Source organism: Nuphar pumila, chromosome 15 (assembly GCF_984573655.1).
Source record: "Nuphar pumila chromosome 15, dmNupPumi1.hap1.1, whole genome shotgun sequence".
Taxonomy (NCBI): Eukaryota; Viridiplantae; Streptophyta; class Magnoliopsida; order Nymphaeales; family Nymphaeaceae; genus Nuphar; species Nuphar pumila.
In genome coordinates this window covers 28,078,720-28,101,159 of record NC_143263.1, presented here as the reverse complement: position 1 = coordinate 28,101,159, position 22,440 = coordinate 28,078,720, and the positions used below count along the sequence as shown (strand labels likewise).

The 22,440-nt window shown below is 42.1% G+C and overlaps 1 protein-coding gene across 4 annotated transcripts; it reads left to right on the top strand.

Annotated features, from left to right (window-relative positions):
- The first annotated feature begins 832 nt into the window (after positions 1-832).
- Positions 833-21,113, top strand: LOC149814934 (uncharacterized). Of its 4 annotated transcripts, XM_089988733.1 has the most exons (8): positions 833-1,037; positions 1,151-1,261; positions 2,338-2,352; positions 2,758-2,826; positions 19,014-19,098; positions 19,892-19,969; positions 20,045-20,161; positions 20,588-21,113. In XM_089988733.1, the coding sequence occupies exons 2-8, from the start codon at positions 1,206-1,208 to the stop codon at positions 20,753-20,755; spliced, it is 588 nt and encodes a 195-aa protein (XP_089844859.1). In that variant the 5' UTR covers positions 833-1,037; positions 1,151-1,205; the 3' UTR covers positions 20,756-21,113. The 4 variants fall into 4 exon arrangements, with proteins under 4 accessions (XP_089844859.1, XP_089844860.1, XP_089844858.1 ...); XM_089988734.1 differs by lacking the exon at positions 2,338-2,352; XM_089988732.1 differs by lacking the exon at positions 2,338-2,352 and having other exon boundaries at positions 18,967-19,098.
- Positions 21,114-22,440: the final 1,327 nt, after the last annotated feature.

Sequence of the window (22,440 nt, the reverse complement as noted above, 5' to 3'; positions counted from 1 at the left end):
TTTTAAGATCCTCCGTTTGCATGGAGGTTGGATCCCGTGCCTCGACGAAGCCTCGTTCTCCTCAGAGATCTGAGGTAATCAAAGTCACCCAAAAAGTGGTGACTAGAATGTCAGATAGATGCAAAGTTACATTGATAGACATAAACAGGCCCATAATTTTTGTGAGGGTTCACAAGAAATGGAACCAACTTCATACCCTCAACGTTTCTATGCCGTTTAGAAACTAATGTAACCAAGTTCATCAAAGTCCAAATTTCAATCTTCCTACGAGATCCAAAATCCAAAACAATTGGTTGAACCTCTGATATTAGTATTTAGTACTGCCCAAAACCCAAGCTCCGATGGAACATTCAAGGTAATCAAACACTCAACCAAAATCAACGATATAGGCGTGCGTCAAATATCTAAGTGTCCCGATCCATTTAGCCAGGTTAGGCAAGTCCCTCCCAAACGGTTGGACAACACAATCCAGTTTCACATAGGCCCAAAGCCGGTGAAACGTCCAAAGTATCCAAATCCGATCAGTCCAATTCGTTCGCATACAAGTATCTGACAGCGAAACGGAAATTCCGATACGGCCATCAGTTGTCTCAACCCGAGTCCAAGAAATCCAACTTCGAACCCATATCCATAATCATGGCCGTACACTGTCTCCCTTCGAGATCGGATCCAGATTTGGTTCCACTGAGATCCGAACTAACGCCAATATCCGGCGAGGAATTGCCGAGAGGCACAAAAAAAGCTCGCCGAGTGCTTGACGAAGAAGAGAGGATCAATTCTAGGGTTTACAGAGAGAGAGAGAGAGAGAGAGAGAGAGAGAGAGAGAGAGAGAGAGAGAGAGAGAGTCATGGGGGCTAGGGTTTTTGGTGCTGCTCGTCCTCTCCCTCTTCGTATCTTCCTCGGCGTCGAAGAAGCAGTAGATCGCCGTCGCCAGAAGGGAGGACGTCCCCTTCATCCGATGCCAGGTCTGCGAAACCATAGCGAGGCAATTCTTCTCTCAGGTGGAGCGAAAATCTTCCGAAATCTCTCCCAAAAAGGTAAAATTTTCTCGAATTTCTTGCGATCTTGTTCGTTATTGAGGATATCTCTTTCTTGGACGAATCGATTAAACTTTGTTTTTCTTCTTATTTTTCGGAATTTCTGGGTTTAGATCTCGGAGTATCAGATTATAGAAATCGCGGAGAACGCATGTAATTTGAAGAGGCATGAGGGAGACTGGATGCTTCGGATCGACATCGTCGTTAATGGAGACGCATTGGAGGTACTTTATTTTTGTGTTCCTGGCGGAAATTGATGATTTATACTTAGAATTGTGTTTCTGTCTTGAGTTGTTTGTAGTTTAGAATTTTTCATTTTTTTTCTTTTGTTACGTTTTGGTAACGAAGATTTATTCCGTTATAAATTGACGGGATTTTATGATTTCTACCAGAGAATTGCGTTTCTGTTTTGATTTATTTGTGGTTTGAGTTCAGAAAGTCTTCGATTTTTCACTTTTGTGCATGTCGTTCGATGACAATATGCTTAATTTCATCCGAGTATGTGCCATATATTGGAAGTTTATGCTGTTCGTCGGGGAAAATGTGCACTTATTAGAAAATGAGCGAGAACTAAATTCACTTCATGTGCCTTTGTTCTTGCGGGATTGCCAACAAATTGTAGCATTGGTTGAAGTGTAGAGTGGCTAGTGTAATTGCAGTCTTCGAACCCAACTGGGGCTTGTCCCCTAACTTGGTTATCAAAAAGAAAAAGGTAGAGAGAACGGGATTGTTAACTGGGTCAAGAAGAATGGTATTGTTAACTGGGTCACAGAATAAATCTATATATGGTTCAATAGAAATACTAATTATTGACATAAATTTTGATGATACTGATGTTACTATACTTTGTAGCAACCTATGTCTCTTGCAGTTCAAATAAATGACTTGAGATGCAATTCACTTGCATCAGATGATCAGATTACACATCTAAATGGGAATTATTTTTTGTTGGAATGTCCATTGTCAGCCATTCGTGAAACTCCAAATTCTGACATGCATATCTGTAGGTCATCAGTCATTATCAGATGATGGTATTATGTTTGTAGTAAAGTCATTAAACTGGAAATAAGCACACTTTGTGGTTTAGATTAGTCATATATGGTTGCCTAGTAGTCTAGGGCAGATGTGTCCCTAATCTATTTAGACGGCATCAAATCAAGGCCATTAGTATTTGTGCTTCATGTGCACATATATACCATCAGATATATACTCTCTTTTCCAAAAATGTATGTAATTAATGGTAGACATCTCAGTAGACGTGTACTCCGCATTTTCATGTGCATATTTTTTATATTTTCAGGTGGAACAGTAACAGGTGGGCATGTACGTGTAAAAGTATTTGTTTGAACATGATCTCCTACAGTTTCTGTTATTAATGAAGAGAATAAGGATACTAAATCACACACCAGGGCTGCACTGAAGTGTTGGGGAGGGGGACTATTTCAAATGGTGCTGCAGTTTATGCTTGATTAGTTTGTTTTAAGTGATAATATTCATTACTTTTTGGTGGTTCTATGTTTCTATTTGTGCACCGAAGCTGTGAGAGTGCGGAGATGCCTATGGCTCATCAGCACATTAACTGTGGCTGTAGAAAAGTCTTTTGCTTTTCATGTAGTCTAGTTTTTCCTGCTTTTGCTTTTGTAGTTTGTAAATCTCATGAAACTGACTTTTGTAAACTTAGTTGGAACAAGCATTCCATGATAGTTTTCTTGTTTTACAGCTTGTTGAACAAGAATCTGAAGGACATGTTAACTCAGAATGTAAAACTATTGAGCGAGCTTGCCAGGAGGTAGGTTTTCATCCCTGTGGTCTTTTCCTTTTTTAAGCAAGTGGTGTCTCATGTGGTTCTGAAATCAATTCAATTAAATGGCTTTATCAGCTTAGTTTCTCAAACCTTCCCAGTAACTTTTGTCTCATGGTTATTTTCTACAAAGTAAATGCAATAACACTTGTGTGGGCCTTTTGTCTTCACATCGTACTTTATAAGAGGTTGTCTTTTATACTTTGGGATGGCAGTGAACTGGGGCGGGGGACAAGGTCTCCACCCCCACCCCGTCTCAAAATCCTGCCCTTCATCCCCATCTCCATCCCCGCACGGGTCTTGATTTTAACCTCCATCCCTGTTTCATGTCCTCCATCCCCGGTCCAATCAGGGGAGGCGGGGCGGGGCCCTGTTTCCCCTCGGTCCACTGCCATCCCTAAAGAAGGATTGGGGACGGGGCAGGGCAGGGACGGGGCAAGGCGGGGACGGGGCTGGGCGGGGACGGGGCAAGGCGGGGACGGGGCTGGGCAGGGAAAATCCTAAGTCCATCCCCTCCTTCATCACCATTTCATGTCCTCCATGCCCGCCTCCATCCCCGTTTCATGTCCTCCATGCCCGCCTCCATCCCCACTTCCATCCCTGGTCCAAACGGGGCGAGGCGGGGCCCCGTTTTCCCCCATCCACTGCCATCCCTATTTATACTTCATGGCTTATATCAAGGATGGGCAATGGGCTGCAGCCCAGTCAAACCTGGCCCATCAAGTGGAAGGACAGTGCTGGGCCAAGGTCCTGAAAGTATATCCTGCAACTTACTCTCCCCAAGTGCATGGGTGGTAGCACACCCCCCACGGGCAGGCTTGACTGCCCTGTTGACAGGAAGTTGACCAGCCTGGGCTTTCAGCAGCCCAAGCCTAAGCCCATTTTGTGCTGGGAAATCTATTGTTGGTATTTCGGATTAGGATCTAGTAGGATCCGGCCTGAATCCGACCCGTTTTCACCCCTACCGGGTAGGGACTGTTCAGTCCCTGCTCAGGTGCATCCCGTGATTCAAACATGCCCTAAAATTTGTACATGTGTCTGTGTAGAGATATGTTAAACTTTCAAGTTGTGCATTTTATTAAACACATGATCCCCTTAGCCAGCAGGTTCCAAATGAATGCAAGGTTGGAGTCAGGTGTGGGCCCTCACCAAGTTCCATCCATGGTCACGGATATCAGTTATATTTTGAAAATGGTTAATATTTGGTGCTATTGAAGGCATAGAACTATTAAGCTGGAAATCATAAGCTTTATCAACTCAATCTCACCACATAGATGTGTTAAAAATAGTTTTCTTGCTAAGGATCAAACCTTGGATCATGTTGTTTCATTCTAAAAATATGATTTTTTTGAGTCGAGAAAATTTAGTGCATGTGCATCATGGGCCATTGATCTTAAAAAACCTGCTTACATGCTATGTTACATGGATGCGGATGTGGGTACAGGACACGATGTGGACACACTTGGTACAATACGGCAATTTTCAAAAGTTAGGATTCTGGGACATGGCCATACATACATTATATATATTTATATAATTACCTGTAATCTAGTTTGAATCTCATGGTGTGAGTTGTTTTGACACAATCTAGCATGCTCAATTTAGTAGGAACCAACTCTTGGATAATTTTTTTTGACAAAAAAACATGTTTTTATGAGTCGGGAAGAATCAATGCCTTCATAGCCGTTGATTTTTGGATTTCTGGGAAAACCTGCATACAGGTCGGATTCTGGCGATCCAAAAGCCGGTTTCCATTAAACAAAACCTGTAGATCACATCTATGGTGTTAGGTCTGAGAAAAAATATACAAACAAGGGGGTTCTGTCCCATTTTCTAGGTCGTTTGCACCTACAAACGACTGTAGCAAATCTTAATCCATATATATATATATATATATCATATGGATTTTTTCTAACTAAAAGGTTTTGTGTTGAAAATTTAAATTTAAACACCCAAATTCAAATCAAATGAATTTTTTTTAAGACAGATATGGTCAGATTTGTTTTGACTGTGTTGGATGCGGTGTTGACCATGATGCAGAGCAGGATCGACCGAGATCCATACAGCCTGACCCAGGCAGGGGACCGAACCTGCACGATGGGACCTAGGATCGGACCCAAGTAGTGGATCCGACCCAGATCACGGTACCAAGACGCAGGGCTGATGTACCCCTGCGTACCTACTCCAGACGAGCACAGGCCTGTGCATCCCAGATCCAACAGCAAAGAGGAGTCATCTCGGTTCTAGGGCCGGAACTGAGACTCGAATCTAGTTGCACACTTTAAATACCCTATTCTAGGGTTGCATACGGGGGAGAATATTGGATTTCTGAGCTTTCTTTCCTCTGTCTCGTTCAGCTACAATCTTCTTTCTTTATTTTATTTTATTTTCTTTCATTCCAGCCACAAGTTTTCATTTTGCTATTTACTGTCTTCATTCATGATAGACCTTATCAGTTTCATAATAAATTGTTGATCGGATCGATTGATCCGATCCCTTGTTCAACGTTTCCATTGAGTTATCTGTTGCTGCACGACTGATCGTGCCTTGGAAGATTAGCATTCAACATCAGCCCCTAACATGACTTTGTCGATTCCCTCGCTGCATCAAAGTGGTATTAGAGCACCAGCCCTCCTCCTTGGTCAATGACATGACGCAAAAAGCGAGGAACGATCCTACGAGCAGGAAAGAGTGGGAGGAAACCGGCAACGAGGATCCGATGATGCGGATGATAGACATGATGACCAAGATCAAAGAAAATTGCTACGCGTAAGCAAAGACGTAGTCGGCATGTCAAAACGTATGGACGGGATCGAAGGCTGGATTGTCGCCCTCGAGTTGCCGGTGGAGCAACGCGCGACGTCAATGCAAAGAACGGGACCGGAGCTGGATGACGACGCAACCGATCGTGTGAATGCAATACTCACGGAATCAATCCAGCCGACGCACCCTCATTCTGTCCGTGCCACCATTTCGCATCCGGTACCCTCTCTCCATCAAGAATCGGTAGCGGCTGTGAATCACTCTGCCGGTACCTTCCAATCGAACCAGGGGATCACAGCAGGACCCCCCCCCCCCCCCCCCCCCCCACACACACACACACACGTCTCGGGTGCGCTACAACCCTGGTCTCGAGCCACGGTGGCCGTGTTGCAGGCCGGGCCTGGTCTGCAGGACTCTAGCGTCACGCTGGGCCCTGCTACCAGCCCGGGTTCGTCAGCCCGACCCGGGAAGGAACTCCCCTTCCCTCCTGAGCCCGCGCGTGGAGGTCCTGTGGCAGCACACCAGCGAGTGGGAGCAGGGGGATCCCTGTGGATGGGTCCGAACCCAAGAGGGTCCAGACCGGAGTTTGTGACAGCGGGACCTTGACCCGGATCTCGAGGACCATCCTTTAGGTCCCAAGGAGCGGGTCCGAGTCTTGAACCCCCATACCCGACCTACCCAGTTGGGTTTGGTTTGCGGTTCACCCCGAATCAGACCCAACCCCCTAGTCTTGAGCCCCAAAATAGATCCAATACCGACCCAAACCTATATCGAACCCAGATGGAGCTCCAGTTTGAATTTGAGTTGGGTCAAAACCAGACCCATCCTGTTATGGATCAGGGATCGAGTTCTAACCAGGCCTTTTTGCACCACAACTCGATCTCTGATCCTACCTACCCCATTCTGGGTCTGACGAATAATTTAGGACTTGACCCGATCCAGATCCAATCGGGTGAATTATCTCAGTATTACACCAACCAAACCCAATACCCATACCCGACCCAATCCGTTAACCCGTCCCCGATCTAGAACCCGGTTCCCTGCCCGACACACTTGAAAAGAAGTGTATTCCTTGTTACGGATCACGGGTCAGGAGATCCAGACCCGTGATCATTGCCATTTCATTAATGGCACTGTGTAATTTATTCTCTTGTAATAAGGGTACTTTAGTACCCTAATCTTTGTATTAGTTTATTATTATAAAGGGATAAGAATAGCAGCTGACCCACACACAATTGGAGGGTATCGGTTTTCTCTGCAGTCTCTCTCTCTCTCTCTCTGTTTCTCAGCTTTCACGCGTGGAAGGATTTGAGCATTGAAAATCTTTCATGGTATCAGAGCTACGCTACAACTGGACCTGGAATCGATCTCAAAGGTACATCTGAAAGACCTGTCTCTTCTCGATTTTCTCTTCTAAGTCAAGAAAATTCCTTTCTTTTTCTTCTGTCTGTTTCCTCAACCTCGTCTGAATTTTTATTCCTCATTTTTCTTCTCGATCAGATCTGACGTTAATCAGATCTGACGGTAATCAGATCTGAGGTTAATCAGATCTGCCTCATCTTACCTCTTCTTTGTCTCTTGATCTCGATCAGATCTGACGTTAATCAGATCTGATCAAACTTTCTTCTCTAATTTATCTGAGTTAACCCAGTTCAGATTTTCGATCTCAACCCCTTCATTAAATCCCTTCTCTCATTCTTCAATCTGTCGTCAATATACATTGTTTATTGTTTTCGATCAGAGCGTAATCTAATCACGTAATCGGGGTCTTTTTTGATCCAGCTACGTCCCTGATCAGATCTGACCAGGCAGATTTGACGTTACCCTCATTTCTACCATTTTATCTCTTTTAGCTTGAAAGCACTGCGTCAATACCGAGTGTGAATTCCTATTCACATTTTTTTATGGTTTTCATATCCAGCATTCATTCTCTTCTGAAAATCAGAAATCTGATAGATATTCAATATCTGTTTTAAATCAGCCATTGACCTGAATTAGTTTCTGCAAAAAAAAAAAGAGTTATAGAAACTGTAGACAGGTTGTGCTGGACACACTCTTAATACTATGAAACATGGATTCACTTCCTACTCAGTCGGTCCTTTCTTCAAGCTTCCTCAGTCAACTCGTGTCTGAAAAATTAAACAATTGTAACTTCTTGACTTGGAAGAGGCAAATCATACCTTTCATTAGGAGTCAGGATCTCTCCGGACATCTGGATGGATCTGTTCCGGTTTCTTCCGAATTCATATCACGAGAAGAAAGGGACAGCAAAGGCGAATCTACTACGGTATATGTTAGAAATCCTGAATTTGTAGCTTGGATGAAAAGAGACCAAGCGCTGGTTGCTTATATTACATCTACACTGTCTCAAGAGGTACTCGTAGCAATTCTAGATGACTGCACTGCCATGCAACTTTGGAACAAACTTGTTCAGACATACTCACAGGTTTCTCAGGCCAGGATTATGTTTCTTAAAAGAGAATTTCAAATGTTAAGAAAGGATTCCATGACCATCATGGAATACTTGAACAAAATGAAGGTTATCACAGATCAACTAGCAGTTGTTGGATGTGCAGTAACTGATAAAGATTTGGTACAGCAAACTCTCAGTGGATTGGGACCCGACTATCATATGATTGTTACTTCCTTGTTATGCTTACCTGAGCTGCCCAACTTTGAAGATCTGCGTGCAAAATTATTACAATATGAGATGAACCTAAAGGGGTTTTCTGAAGAATCATCTATGCATACTGGGGCACAAGAAGTTATTGCTACAGGGGTTACTTATGCACGAGGACGAGAAAGTTATGATATCAAGGGAAAAGGAGGACAAGGGAGAAGTGGTCAAGGAGGTCGTGGATTATTGCCTACACCCAACACATATACCAATCCACAAAGACAGAGGCCAATTCCTACCTACTTTCTATGTAATAAAAGGGGCATATCAAAGCTAATTGTTGGTTCAATCCCCAAAATAAAGGAAAATCGACACAAACTGAAGCAAAAAGAGGCACAGACAGTACAAGGACCAACAGAGAAGTAAAGGAGTTATTGTTGTCAGCTTTAGCAGAATTGAATCTGAAACAAAATGAGCAAGGTACTTGGTACGTGGACTCTGGCGCAGCGACTCATGTTACTGGTGATACCGGTAAGCTCCTGAAACTTGTTTTTTACATTGGTAGAAGTAGTATAGTTACTGGGGATGGATCACACCACTCTATCTCTCATATTGGAAACTCCATTATACCCTTGTCCGAATCTTCTATCAACCTTTCAAAAGTTTTTTATGCTCCTAACATCAAGAAAAACATTATTTTAGTTTCTAAACTTGTTGATGATAACAAAGCCGCAGTTGAATTTACTCCCTCTTCTGTTCTTGTCAAGGATCTCTGCACGAAGGAGACGTTCGCTAGAGGAAAACAGCAAGGCAATATGTATGTTTTTCAAGAAGATCCTTTAGCACATATTCGTCCTGCAGACCCAAACTTGAAGCTCCGCTCATCGTTGCCTTCTGAGAATTCTACCTGTGTTTTTAGTGTCGCTGAAATCAATAAGCCAAATCTTTGGCATGGTCGTCTAGGTCATTGCAGTAGTCATTTCATTGAAAAGCTTGTTTCAAATAACCTCATTCCCAAGTCAAGTTTAGGAATAAATGTCAATGACAACAAATGTTTTAGTTGTCTCTTATGTAAGAGTCATGTCTTACCCTTTCATTCTATAAATAAAAGAGCTTCAAGACCTTTTGAAATTATCTGTTCTGATGTTTGGGGCCCTGCCCCAGTTGCTTCTATATCTGGAACTAGATATTATCTTATATTTGTTGACAGTTATTCTCGTTATTCTTGGATATTTTTCATGAAACACAAATATGAGACTTTCAAGTTGTTCCGAAACTTTCATTCATTTGTCAAAAACCAATTTTCTGAAAACATCCTTAGTTTCCAATGTGACGGAGGAGGTGAATTTTCTTCCATTGACTTTACTAACTTTCTTCAAAGTAACGGGATAAGGAGAAGGGTGTCTTGCCCACACACACCTCAGCAGAATGGGATTGCTGAAAGGAAACATCGCCATATTGTTGAGAGTGCGATGAGCATGATGCATGATAGTAATCTTCTGATTACTTTATGGACAAAGGCCTTTCATTCTGCAGTTCATGTGATAAATCGATTGCCCATGACTATTTTGGAAAACAAGTCTCCTTGTCCATTTTTGGTACACATCCCAACTACCATGATTTGCGTGTGTTTGGTTGTTTATGCTATGTTCATGTTGATAGTTCAATGAGACATAAGTTTCAGGACAAGGCCCTGAAGTGCAGGTTTGTGGGTTATGCTGATGACTATAAAGGGTACAGGTGCTATGATCCGGTGAGCAAGTGCATCAGAATATCAAGAAATGTCATCTTCGATGAATTGAATTTTGATTGTCGATGTACTAGTTCTTCAGAATCAAATTCTAAAATCGAGGCTTATTATCCTTGGCTGAATTATGAACTTTTCTCCGGAGCTAGTGATGTCTGCCCCTCAAATTGTAATCAAAAGGATAAGGAATCTGTGTCTACTGATGAAATGATTGCCCATGAAAATACAAACCCAACTTTGAATCCAGAAAGGTATAAAGGTCTTGTTTACACTCGACGAGAAAGGGAGCCACCCACCATAGTTAATCCAGAAATGGACACATCCCCTACATCCAACATCGTTGATGCTAGAAGATCCACTCGTTCTCGCCATCCAATTGAAAGATGGGTCAGTTATGAAAATTTCTCATTAGATTTTCAACTCTTTCTAACAGCCTTGAGTAAAGAAGATGAACCCACAACGTTCTCCCAAGCATCAAATTCCAGAAGATAGATTGAAGCAATGAATGAGGAACTGGAAGCTCTACATGAATGTGGTACGTGGGATGTTGTACCAAGACCACCTGACAGAAATGTTGTTGGTTCGAAATGGGTGTACAAAATAAAGTATAAACCAGATGGGACTATAGAGCGATATAAGGCGAGACTTGTAGCCAAAGGTTTTACACAGGAGCAAGGACAGGACTATGATGAAACCTTTAGTCCAGTGGTGAAAATGGGGACAATCAGAGTCATACTTTCTTTAGCTATTGAACATCAATGGACTATTAGCCAACTTGATGTGAAGAATGCCTTTCTTCATGGAAATTTGAGAGAAGAAGTATACATGGAACAACCCACTGGTTACGCAGAAGGCAATCCTACAAAATATGTATGCAGGCTAAAAAGGGCAATATATGGATTGAAGCAGGCATCTCGATCTTGGTTCGATAGTTTTTCGCTTGAAATACAAAAATATGGTTTTAAGAAATCTCTTCTTGACCACTCCTTATTTATATTTAAGAACCAAGACACAATTACTCTGTTGTTGATCTATGTAGATGATATTATCATCACTGGTAATTCCAATGAGCACATTGAAGAAGTCAAACATCTCTTGAATCAGAGGTTCAAAATGAAGGACCTTGACAAACTACGATACTTTCTTGGAGTTGAAGTCGACAGTACCCCTGAAGAGATGACTCTCACTCAACATAAATATACCATTGATGTTCTCAATAAAGCAGGTATGAAAGACTGCAAGCCCTTGGGAACCCCTAGCGTTCTTCATCAAAGGCTTAGCTCTCAAGATGGGGATCCATTGGATAATCCCACACAGTACCGTAGCATAGTGGGTATGTTACAATACCTCACTTTTACTCGCCCTGATATAGTTTACTCTGTGAATCAAGTATCTCAGTTTATGCATGCACCATGTGAAGGACATATGGAAGCTGTTAAACGGATACTTCGATACCTGAAGGGAACGGTTGGGGATGGCCTCTTATATAAGAGAAAGACCAATGGGCAAAATGCACATGAGATCACTGTTTATTCTGATGCGGACTGGGCGGGAGATCCAGATGAACGCAGATCAGTATCCGACTATTGTGTGTTTGTTGGGATGAATTTGGTTTCTTGGAGTAGTAAGAAACAAAAGGTTGTTGCCAGATCCAGTACAGAGGCTGAATACAGGTCAATGGCAGCCGCCACTGCTGAAGCTACTTGGATTAGACACTTACTGACAGAAGTAGGAGAATCGATCTCTCGATCACTTTTTTTGTGTGACAACCAGAGTGCCATTAGTATGTCTTTTAATCCAATCCATCACAGTCGTGCCAAACATATTGAAATAGATCAGCATTTTGTGAGACAAAAAGTAGAAGAGAAAGAGATTGAGCCTGAATTTGTACGAACTACAGATCAAATGGCAGATATATTTACAAAAGGATTGACAAAAGACAGATTTTGGATGTTAAAAGGCAAGTTTTTCATGGTTCAAGATCATGCACAACTTGAGGGAGGGTGAAAAGAAGTGTATTCTTTGTTACGGATCACGGGTCAGGAGATCCAGACCCGTGATCATTGCCATTTCATTAATGGCACTGTGTAATTTATTCTCTTGTAATAAGGGTACTTTAGTACCCTAATCTTTGTATTAGTTTATTATTATAAAGGGATAAGAATAGCAGCCGACCCACACACAATTGGAGGGTATCGATTTTCTCTGCAGTCTCTCTCTCTCTCTCTCTCTCTCTCTCTCTCTCTCTCTGTTTCTCAGCTTTCACGCGTGGAAGGATTTGAGCATTGGAAATCTTTCAACATTACCTCTACCCTTACCCAACCCATAACCCGAACCCATATTATCCCATTCCCACCAACCTAGAACCCGTGAACCGACTAGCCCTTCCACCTTTAGTAGTACCTCCTGTTATACCGGTGCCTCAACGTCGGCCGCAGATGGCTCCCACCCACGGGCGGGCAAGACTGAGGCAGATTCAGCAAGGACTGTTGCAGCCTGAGCGCCGACCACACGTCATGGGAGTTCGCCAACACCAGCCTCCAGTCGAGCAGTACCGTGACGAAAATGACGCTGCCATGATGGACGATGAAGCCTTTTAGAACGAGCACCCTGCAGGAATGGTAGAACCTCGTCAACAAAGAGCGCCAAAGCACCCCTCCACCTACGGGGTGAAGCTGGACCTTCTAGAGTTCGCAAGACGATTCGACGCCGAGCAGTTCTTCGACTGGGCCTACGCTGTGCAGTTTTTCTTCGACTACCACACTGTGGCTGAGCACCGCCGTGTCTCTCTAGCGTCCACTTGATTGAGGGGCCTAGTGCAGACATGGTGGGTTGAGCTGCAAAGGTCGAGGGAACGACAGGGGCAAGAGCATGTGCAGACATGAGAAGATGCAGAGGTTGATGTAGTCCAAGTTTGTGCCTTCAGACCATGCCGAGAGAGCCTACAAGGAGCACCTGACCCTGTGTCAAGGCACCCGTACCGTGACGGAATACACTGCTAGGTTCCATCGTCTATCCCTGTGAGTGCAGATCAAGGAGACCGCCCATGAGCAGGTCACGAGGTATATTTCTGGTCTCCGTCCTGCTATTTCTGATGATTTCAGTTGTGTCACAGTCGAGTCATTGGATCAAGCCATCAGTTATGCCATGAATGTGGAGAAAAAATTGAAAAGGAGGCAGAAATATAGAGTCTCTCGGAGTGACCAGTCCAGTCGACCCAAGTCGAGTTTCCCAACCAGGGGAGCGAGCTCCCCTAGGAAGGAAGACTCCAAGTCCACCCAAAGAGTAGACCCTAGCAAGCCTGACCAGTCTGGACCAGCATACCATACCAGATCCAAGGCCAAGCCTAGTGAGTCTACCATCCGTTGTTTTAGGTGTCAAGAGTTAGGACACGTAGCGTCCAAATGCCCCACCGTGAGCAAGAACACCAATTTCATCGAGGGTATTGTTGAGTCAGCATCCGATAGTGAGAGTGAGGGTGAGTCGTCGGTTGAGGGAGAGAATGAGAGGGAAGTCGTGGAGTTCGACGGTAATGTCGAAAATTTGTTGTCTATCCGTCATGTTTTGACCGCGCCCCGAGAGTCTACCCCTGCAAAATGGTTGCGGAACAATATTTTTAGAACCCGCTGAGGGGCATGCGTGCGATGTTATCATTGACACTGGGGCTTGTGAGAACATGGTTTCCGAGAGTGTTGTGTCCACCCTGAATCTGAAAACGAAAAATTTGTCCCAACCATATAAGATGGCGTGGTTCAAAAGAGGAAACGAGGTTCCCATTACCCAGCGTTGTCTAGTTCGGTTCTCTATGGGGGAGCATTACCACGATGAGGTGTGGTGTGATGTAGCCCCTATGAATGCGTGTCATATCCTTTTGGGACGTTCCTGGCAGTTTGATCGCAAGACTATCCACGATGGCCGTAGGAACACATACTCATTTATTTTTAAGGGGCATAAAATAATCCTCCTCCCTATCAAGGAGACCGGTTTTCCCATTGTGGATAAGCCTGAGTGAGTTTCCCGGCTCGCGGGCTTATCATACCGGACTTTCTTAAGCCAATGTAGGGAGGACGATTATTGTTATGCCTTGGTGGCTAAACCGTCTATGAGTACGTCGTTGCCCGTTCCCGCGGACATCGTGCCCCTTGTCGAGGAGTTTCGCAACATTATGCCGGACGACCTTCCTGATGGTCTACCTTCAATGAGGGTGGTGCAGCATGCCATCGATTTTGTCTCGGGGTCGAGTCTACCTAACCTCCCCGCGTATTGCATGAACCCATCTGAGCATGTCGAGTTGTTGAGACAGGTTCAAGAGTTACTGCAAAAGGGTTTTATTCGTGAGAGTGTGAGCCCTTGCGCAGTGCCCGCTCTTCTCATTCCTAAGAAAGATGGGTCCATGCGCATGTGTGTCGACAGTAGAGCGATCAATCGCATCACTGTCAAGTACCTTTTTCCCATTTCTCGGTTGGATAACATGTTTGATATGTTGGCCGGTGCCTCTATTTTTTTCAAAATTGATTTAAAGAGTGGGTACCACCAAATCCATATCCGAGGGAGATGAGTGGAAGACGACATTCAAGGCACGTGATGGATTGTATGAGTGGTTAGTCATGCCATTCAGGTTATCGAATGCCCCGAGTACTTTCATGAACATGATGACCCAAGTGTTGCGTCCTTGTATAGGGAAGTTTGTCGTTGTATATTTCGATGACATTTTGATCTATAGTTCTTCTTTGTCTGATCATTTGAGTCATTTGTGTCAAGTCCTAGAGATTTTAAGGTGGAAGAAGCTGTATGTCAATGCCAAGAAGTGTGAGTTTATGACGTCAAGTATGGTATTTTTTGGGTTTTACTGTGTCGTCTGATGGAGTAAAGGCGGATCCCGCCAAAGTCTGTGCGATTGTAGAATGGCCTACCCCAAAGACTATAGGAGAGATCCGTAGTTTTCACGGACTAACCACTTTCTATCGTCGTTTTGTGAAGAACTTTAGCACCCTCATGGTCCCTATCACGGAATGCCTAAAGGGTACTAGTTTCCATTGGACTTCAGCCGCGAGCAAAGCTTTTACGCTCATCAAAGGGAAAATGACTAGTGCCCCCGTCCTAACCCTTCCTGACTTTAGCGCAGTCTTTGAGGTTGAGTGTGACGCCTCTAAAGTGGGAATCTGTGTCGTCTTGAGTCAGAACCGCAAGTCCATTATTTTCTTTAGTGAAAAGCTGACTCAGGCGAGGTGCCAGTACTCCACTTATGATGTCGAGTTCTATGTCGTTGTGCAAGCCCTTCGTTATTGGAGGCATTATCTCATTTATAAGGAGTTCGTCTTGTACACGGATCATGAAGCATTAAAGTATTTAAATAGCCAAAAGAAGTTGAGTGCTAGACATGCCAAGTGAGTCCATTTCTTGCAAGAGTACACTTTTATGATTCGCCATCAATCTGGTACTCTGAACAAAGTAGCTGACGCACTTAGCAGGAAGAATAGTCTTTTGATGACCATGTCCGTACAGGTCATTGGGTTTGAGCAATGCAAGGAATTGTACCCGACAGACCTTGATTTTCAGCAGGTCTGGGAAGGGTGCCTCTCATCTTCTAGCACGATAGACCTATGGTTCGTTATACATAACGGTTACCTCTTTCGAGCTAATAAGTTATGTGTGTCAGCATTCTCTCTTAGGCTACAATTGATTTCCAAATTACATGAAGGGGGACTAGCTGAGCATTTTGGACATGATAAGACGTTCACACTGTTAGATGAACGATACTTTTGGCCCAAAATGCGCAAAGATGTTGTCAAGTTTGTTCAAAGTTGTCGAGTGTGTCAAGTGTCCAAGGGTCGACGTCAGAATAGTGGTTTGTATACTCCATTGCCCATCCCTGAGCGACCTTGGGAACATGTTTCCATGGATTTTATTGTGGGTCTTCCAAGAACCTCGCATCGTTTTGATTCCATCTTAGTGGTGGTTGACCGGTTTTTCAAAATGGCTATTTTTGTCCCGTGTAAGCGAACCACTGATGCCTCGTTAGTAGCTTCATATTACTTTAAGGACGTGGTCCGCTTTCATGGATTGCCTCACACGATCACTTCAGATCGTGACACTCGCTTCATGAGCCATTTTTGGAAATCATTGTGGGCCTTATTGAAAACCAAACTCCAGTTTGGCAATGCATACCACCCACAAACCGATGGCCAAACCGAAGTTGTGAACCGTACCTTAGGGAACCTACTAAGAAGTCTAGTTGGTGAAAATGTAAAAACTTGGGATCTAGTCTTGCCGCAAGCCGAGTTCGCCTACAATAGTTTCATCAACCGGTCCACGGGCAAGTCTCCTTTTCAAGTGGTTTATGGGCGGTCACCAACCCATGTAGTAGATCTTGCACCTGTGTCTAGTCTTCCAGACCCAGCCTCGGACGCGTTTGATGCCGTTGAGTACATGTGTGATATACATAGACAGGTCCAAGCCAAACTTGTTGAGAGTTATGAAGCTTACAAAGCTTTCGTGGATCAGGGTCGTCGAGATGTCCAGTTTCAAGTTGGTCAGTTAGTATGGGTTTACCTGCGTCCAGAGCGTTTCCCAGTGGGTACTTATGGTAAATTGAGTCCTAGGAAATATGTCCCTTTCAAGATCCTCCAGCGATTGGGTCCAAATGCCTACCTCCTTGAAATGCCTGAAGATTGACACATTTCGCCTATCTTCAATGTGTCTGATCTATATGTTTACTGTGGAGACAACAAGTTGTCAGAGCCGACTTCTTCCCAACCAGGGGAGAATGATGTAGAGCAGGATCGACCTTGATCCATACAGCCTGACTCAGGCAGGGACCGAACCTGCACGATGGGACCGAGGATCGGACCCAAGTAGTGGATCTGACCCAGATCATGGTACCAAGACGCAGGGCTGATGTACCCCTGCGTACCTACTCCAGACGAGCACAGGCCCGTGCGTCCCAGATCCAGCAGCAAGGAGGAGTCATCTCGGGTCCAGGGTCGGACCCGAGACCCGGATCCAGTTGCACACTTTAAATACCCTAATCTAAGGTTGCGTGCGGGGGAGAATATTGGATTTCTGAGCTTTCTTTCCTCTGTCTCGTTCAGCTAAAGTCTTCTTTCTTTATTTTGTTTTTTTTTTCTTTCATTCCAGCCGCAAGTTTTCATTTTGCTATTTACTGTCTTCATTCATGATAGACCTTATCAGTTTCATAATAAACTGTTGATCGGATCGATTGATCCGATCCCTTGTTCAACGTTTCCATTGAGTTATCTGTTGCTGCACGACTGATCGTGCCTTGGAAGATTAACATCCAATGTCAGCCCCTAACGTGACTGTGTCGATTCCCTCGCTGCATCAGTTTATATTTGGTACAGTCGATTGTACCTACAATCTAGTTTGAATCTCATGGTGTGAGTTGTTTTGACATAATCTAGCATGCTCAATTTAGTAGGAACCAACTCTTGGATAAATTTTTTTTGACAAAAAAACATGTTTTTATCAGTCGGGAAGAATCAATGCCTTCATAGCCGTTGATTTTTGGATTTCTGGGAAAACCTGTATACAGGTCGGATTCTGGCGATCCAAAAGCCGATTTCCACTAAACAAAACCTGTAGATCACATCTATGGTGTTAGGTCTGAGAAAAAATATACAAACAAGGGGGTTCTGTCTCATTTTCTTGGTCGTTTGCACCTACAAACTACTGTAGCAAATCTTAATCCATATATATATGCAAAAATGAGTGTAGCATGAATGTCACAAATACTAAAAGTTTGTCATATGGATTTTTTCTAACTAAAAGGTTTTGTGTTGAAAATTTAAATTTAAACACCCAAATTCAAATCAAAAGAATTTTTTTTAAGACAGTATGGTCAGATTTGTTTTGACTGTGTTGGATACGGTGTTGACCATGTCCTACGCGAATCGTGAAATGTCCCGCATCCAAGTCCGTGTCACAGTGTATTGACACGTGATTCACCCTTTAAGTGGCGTGTCCCTGTGACATAGCAGTCACATGATTTAAAATTCATTTTTAACTAAGCAACCTTGTAGGTCACATCCATATGGTCCGATTTACAAAAAAAATCTAAAAAATATGAACAGAAGGTGATTTATATTTTATACTCAATAATTCTGTGTCTTCAGTATCCCCAAATATTAACCCTTTTGAAAATATTGCCTATATCTATCTTTTAAATGGGTAAATGATACTAAATGTAAAATATCATGAGATTTTAAAACTTCATATATTGTGATATTATCACAATATTATCACGGTAATATCATGATATTTTCAGTCACTTTTATTTTCTACATTTTAAATATGTTTTTTCTTCTTTCTTTTATATTTCAAAATTTTTGTAACTTTTGTTTACATTTCTATAATAACTTTATTATCTAGACATATTCTTTTCTTATTTAGTTTTGCTCTTTTTATATTTTTTTTTGGTGCCAAGATTTTCCCAAGATTTATCAATGCAACCTTTACTATTGCGAGATTTGGCTTGCCGATATATAGCCAAGACCAATATTTGTCACTATGGTACCATCCCATTATGATGCCAGAAACAGGATGAAATCCAGGTGGGTGGGAGCCAAAAAAAATTTGTTTTTCAAGGATATGGATCATAATGTGTATGCCTTCATGAGAAGTACATGAATGTCATGCAGTATCTTACCTGAAGCCACCCAAAACCTGAATCCTATGAATACTAACTAGATCTTGTGCAATCCAGTTCCCAACTCTGTACAACTCACAGTTGCATATTATATATGAGATAAAAAAAAGAAAAACAGAAAAAAAATGCATGGTTGGATATGCATCATAGTACAGATATGGTTTATACAAGCATCAACCTTGGCAGGAAGAGTTTAGGTGTTGCTGTAACATACAAGGACTCTCCTAGTTTTATGTCTGATTTTTATTTTTTCATGTAGGTTTTAAAACTAGTGGAATTGATGGTTTTCTGTTGCTTTTCATTCAAAAATACGTATATGACAATGTCCTTTTGCAGGCTATGGGGTATCATGATACTGATATTGCTGAATTTTTGTTTAAAAGCAAGCCTCAGTTGGATCAGTTGATAAATTATATTTGTAAAGACCTCAGTAAAGCATGTTCTATCAAGCCACCTCCTGTTCCAGCGGTAAATGATGTATTTAAGACTTTAAACTAAATGTAGTTTTGTATTTCTAATTTTGTTATTACAGAAGAATTTTACTAGATGCTTTTTGTGCAAGTTCTGTTATAATCCACAAACCTTGCTGATTTCCTCTTAATAGGACTTGCTGTTGGAACCAGTTCTTTCTGACCTTGGACTTCGGGATATGAGCCAGACTTATTACTAACAAATGGAACCATATTCTACTGAAGTTAGTTTTCTGGATGTTGATGTATGATATTTTATTAATCAAGGTGTATTATTCCGCACATATTTTGTAGGTGTAGTAAGAGGAAAAAAATGAATATATCACTGCTGGATCTGCCATACTGCCCATAAACCATAAAGTTCAGAAAGTGAATGGGGAAACAAAGATATAGAAAGAACAACGCAAGTATCTAGACAAATTTATGTTCCATTTGCTTTATGATTTATAAAATTTATATCATTTCATATATGATATCCTATTTAAGGTATATGTATGTGTGAACCGTTTGATTTGTCAACACTCTTCATCACTAGAACAGGAAGTATCTGAAAGGAGTTGGAAGTAATTAAGAATTGAGGGGTTGGCAAGGATTATTTTCCAGGTCATATGGCATCATTACCAAATATTCTAAATCATAGCCTTAGATTATCAATTTAATGTTCAAACAAGAAAATCGTTAAAGAAACAAGAGTTGTTATTTTGTCTAGTTTATAAGTTGAACATGTAATCCACTTTTAGAGTTTTAGCACTAGGTATGGTATTAATTATTATTCATTCTCTTTTCTTCAGGATAGGATTCCAGGTGAGCCTTTTGTTCCTAAATCATTTAAAGAGGCTGAAATGGAAAGGATTTTAAGGTCTATGGATGTAAGTATTACCTGAAATCTACTGTTTATCCTATTGAGATATTGCTTTTGTCTGAATTGCAATTTGTTCTGCCAGGGCGTGCCAGGAGTGCCAAGCATGATTATGTACTCAAAAGAGGATTTGTTAAATATGCAGAATTTTGGGGAAGATAAAAGGGATGAAGATGATGACGATGAACTTCCTTCAAACTTGGTGAACTTTTTCCTTTAACCAAATACCCTTAACTGCCTAGCTTTCCTCTGCTTTTACAATCATACATTGTGTTGGAATTATTTCATATAGCACCATGACTTGATATCGACTGTGACTATTGTTCACTTTGTGGTCTTAATTAATTAACTAAAAGCTATCCAACAATGAAATCTCTGCAAAAAAAAATTCTCTGGAGTCAAGCTTTGGGCTGGGGCCAATCTGCTCCCTGGCCTTTTCCCTTCCCAGGTTCCTGAATACCAATGTGACAGGTGTCATAATTTATAGTTAAAGGGCTTATTGAAGACCATGAAAAAATACAAAATTTTCCCTTTTAAATTGTATGATCTTTTGTTACTTATTTACAACTTGTAATCCCATTTAGAATGAATACTAACAGCCTACTTGTAATTTTCTTGGGTTTTGCAGAGGAAAGTGTGGAAAGATAAAGAATCATGGAAGATGGATTGGAAGCAAAAGGTTGCCAAGGGAATCAATGATGCAAGGATGGCAGTGTCAAGACGTAAGAAAGGCATCACAGAAGATCCGGAAATGTTGGAGAGGGAAAAGAATAGGTTCAAGATCTTCGAAATCTAGCAAGGCTGAGCTTTAGGAACTTGAATTTGCTGCAATTATTGGTGCATTCTCATCAAGCCTGAGTGCTTTCAAATCGCAAAACTTTTCATCTCCGCAAGGTCTTCAGAGGTTATTCCGCTTTGGACTGTCGAGTAGAGATGGATGAAGTGTTAAAATTTTTGTTAATTGGCTTTCGGATTCCAACGTACTTTGGATGAGGCTCTCTCTTTGGATTGCATTGCTTTTGTTTTTCCATCAGCGGAATGTCTTTAACTAATTTTCTTCTGGAATGTTGAGTATAGATGCTGAATGTTGAGAAAATTTTGCCTCTCTATGTTTGTTGTGTACTGTAAATGTCATAAACTTTGCTGTTTTAAAAGTAGATTGCACCTAGAGGCTGAAATGGTCATGATTCATTGGTACTTCAATGTTGTTTAAGATGATTGATTTCAACATCGGATTCTAAGTGTGATCTAGGTTTGTTGCCTGACATCAAATTTTTTTTCTAGAAATACTAAGATCACAACTATCACATTTCTATGCTTCACATATGCTTGAAGGGAGTACTAATGATATTTATTAAGTGCAAGTTAGACCATCCTATCGCCTATATTCAGATTACCAATTTCATTGAATAAGGTGGTGGAGATGGACACTTCTGGATCACTTGTAGGAGCTTGAAAAATGGGTGGGGGATGTGGGTGTGTTGAGATCAGGTGCAATCACATTGCAGAAATGCAAGACGGACAACAGAAAACGGGGGGTGATCAGGTGCAGCAGGACATTGCATTTGTGCAAAGTGATTGCACCTGATCCTGCCTCAACGTCGGGTGCCTACAGCTTGGGGTTTGCCAACCCAAGATTGTCGTGATTTGGCATCCATCTGTTATCACTTACCAGAAAAAACATGAATGATGATGATTTGAGATTGATCCACATCTGCTTGCAGAGACCATTGACTAAAATACCTTTTTTTCCTTTACAATCCTTGGCATGATTGTGGAGAATTTCTCATTGAAGGGGCCCGTCGGAAAGCACTCATTCACTGAAGATATGGAAATTACGTTATGAATGACAATTGCAAGTTTTGGTTTGTTCCACTTTTTCCAGATAAACCCTCTAGTGGTGTGGCTCAAACATTGTAGCGGGCATCCAACTACGTCAATAGTGTATTGCTTTGGAACAGCGTGCCTCTAAATCAAAGTTCTGGTAATGAATAATCTAAAAACCAAATTAGACCAAATGTCATATATGCATACATCTTATGGAAAATTTTTTATTCGACTAGAAGTCAGTGTCATGATAACTTAAAACCTACTTGGACCAGACAGGTCAAGCATCATGGTCCCCAGAAAACAAAAGATGCAAAATAGATTGAACAAGTACTAATATGAACTGGCACCATAAGGTTCCCTTGGATCAGAGATAAAGTGAAGACCATAGGAAGGATCCCTCCCGATTCTTGTTTAGCTCAACCGTATTCAATCTAAATCCTTGGGGGCATGGTGATGAAAACTTCTTAGGGCTTTCGCTTGCCAAAGACACCAATGCAGTCTTTACCCTTGGAGGGACGGGGGTGTGGGGTTAATTGCAGGTTGTTCGTGTGCGAGTGTGCGGCATATATGCAGATGTTTAAGAGTATGGGACCGCCTGCTTAATCACAACGACCAATCCTTTTGTTACAAGGACATTAAGACAAGTTAAGC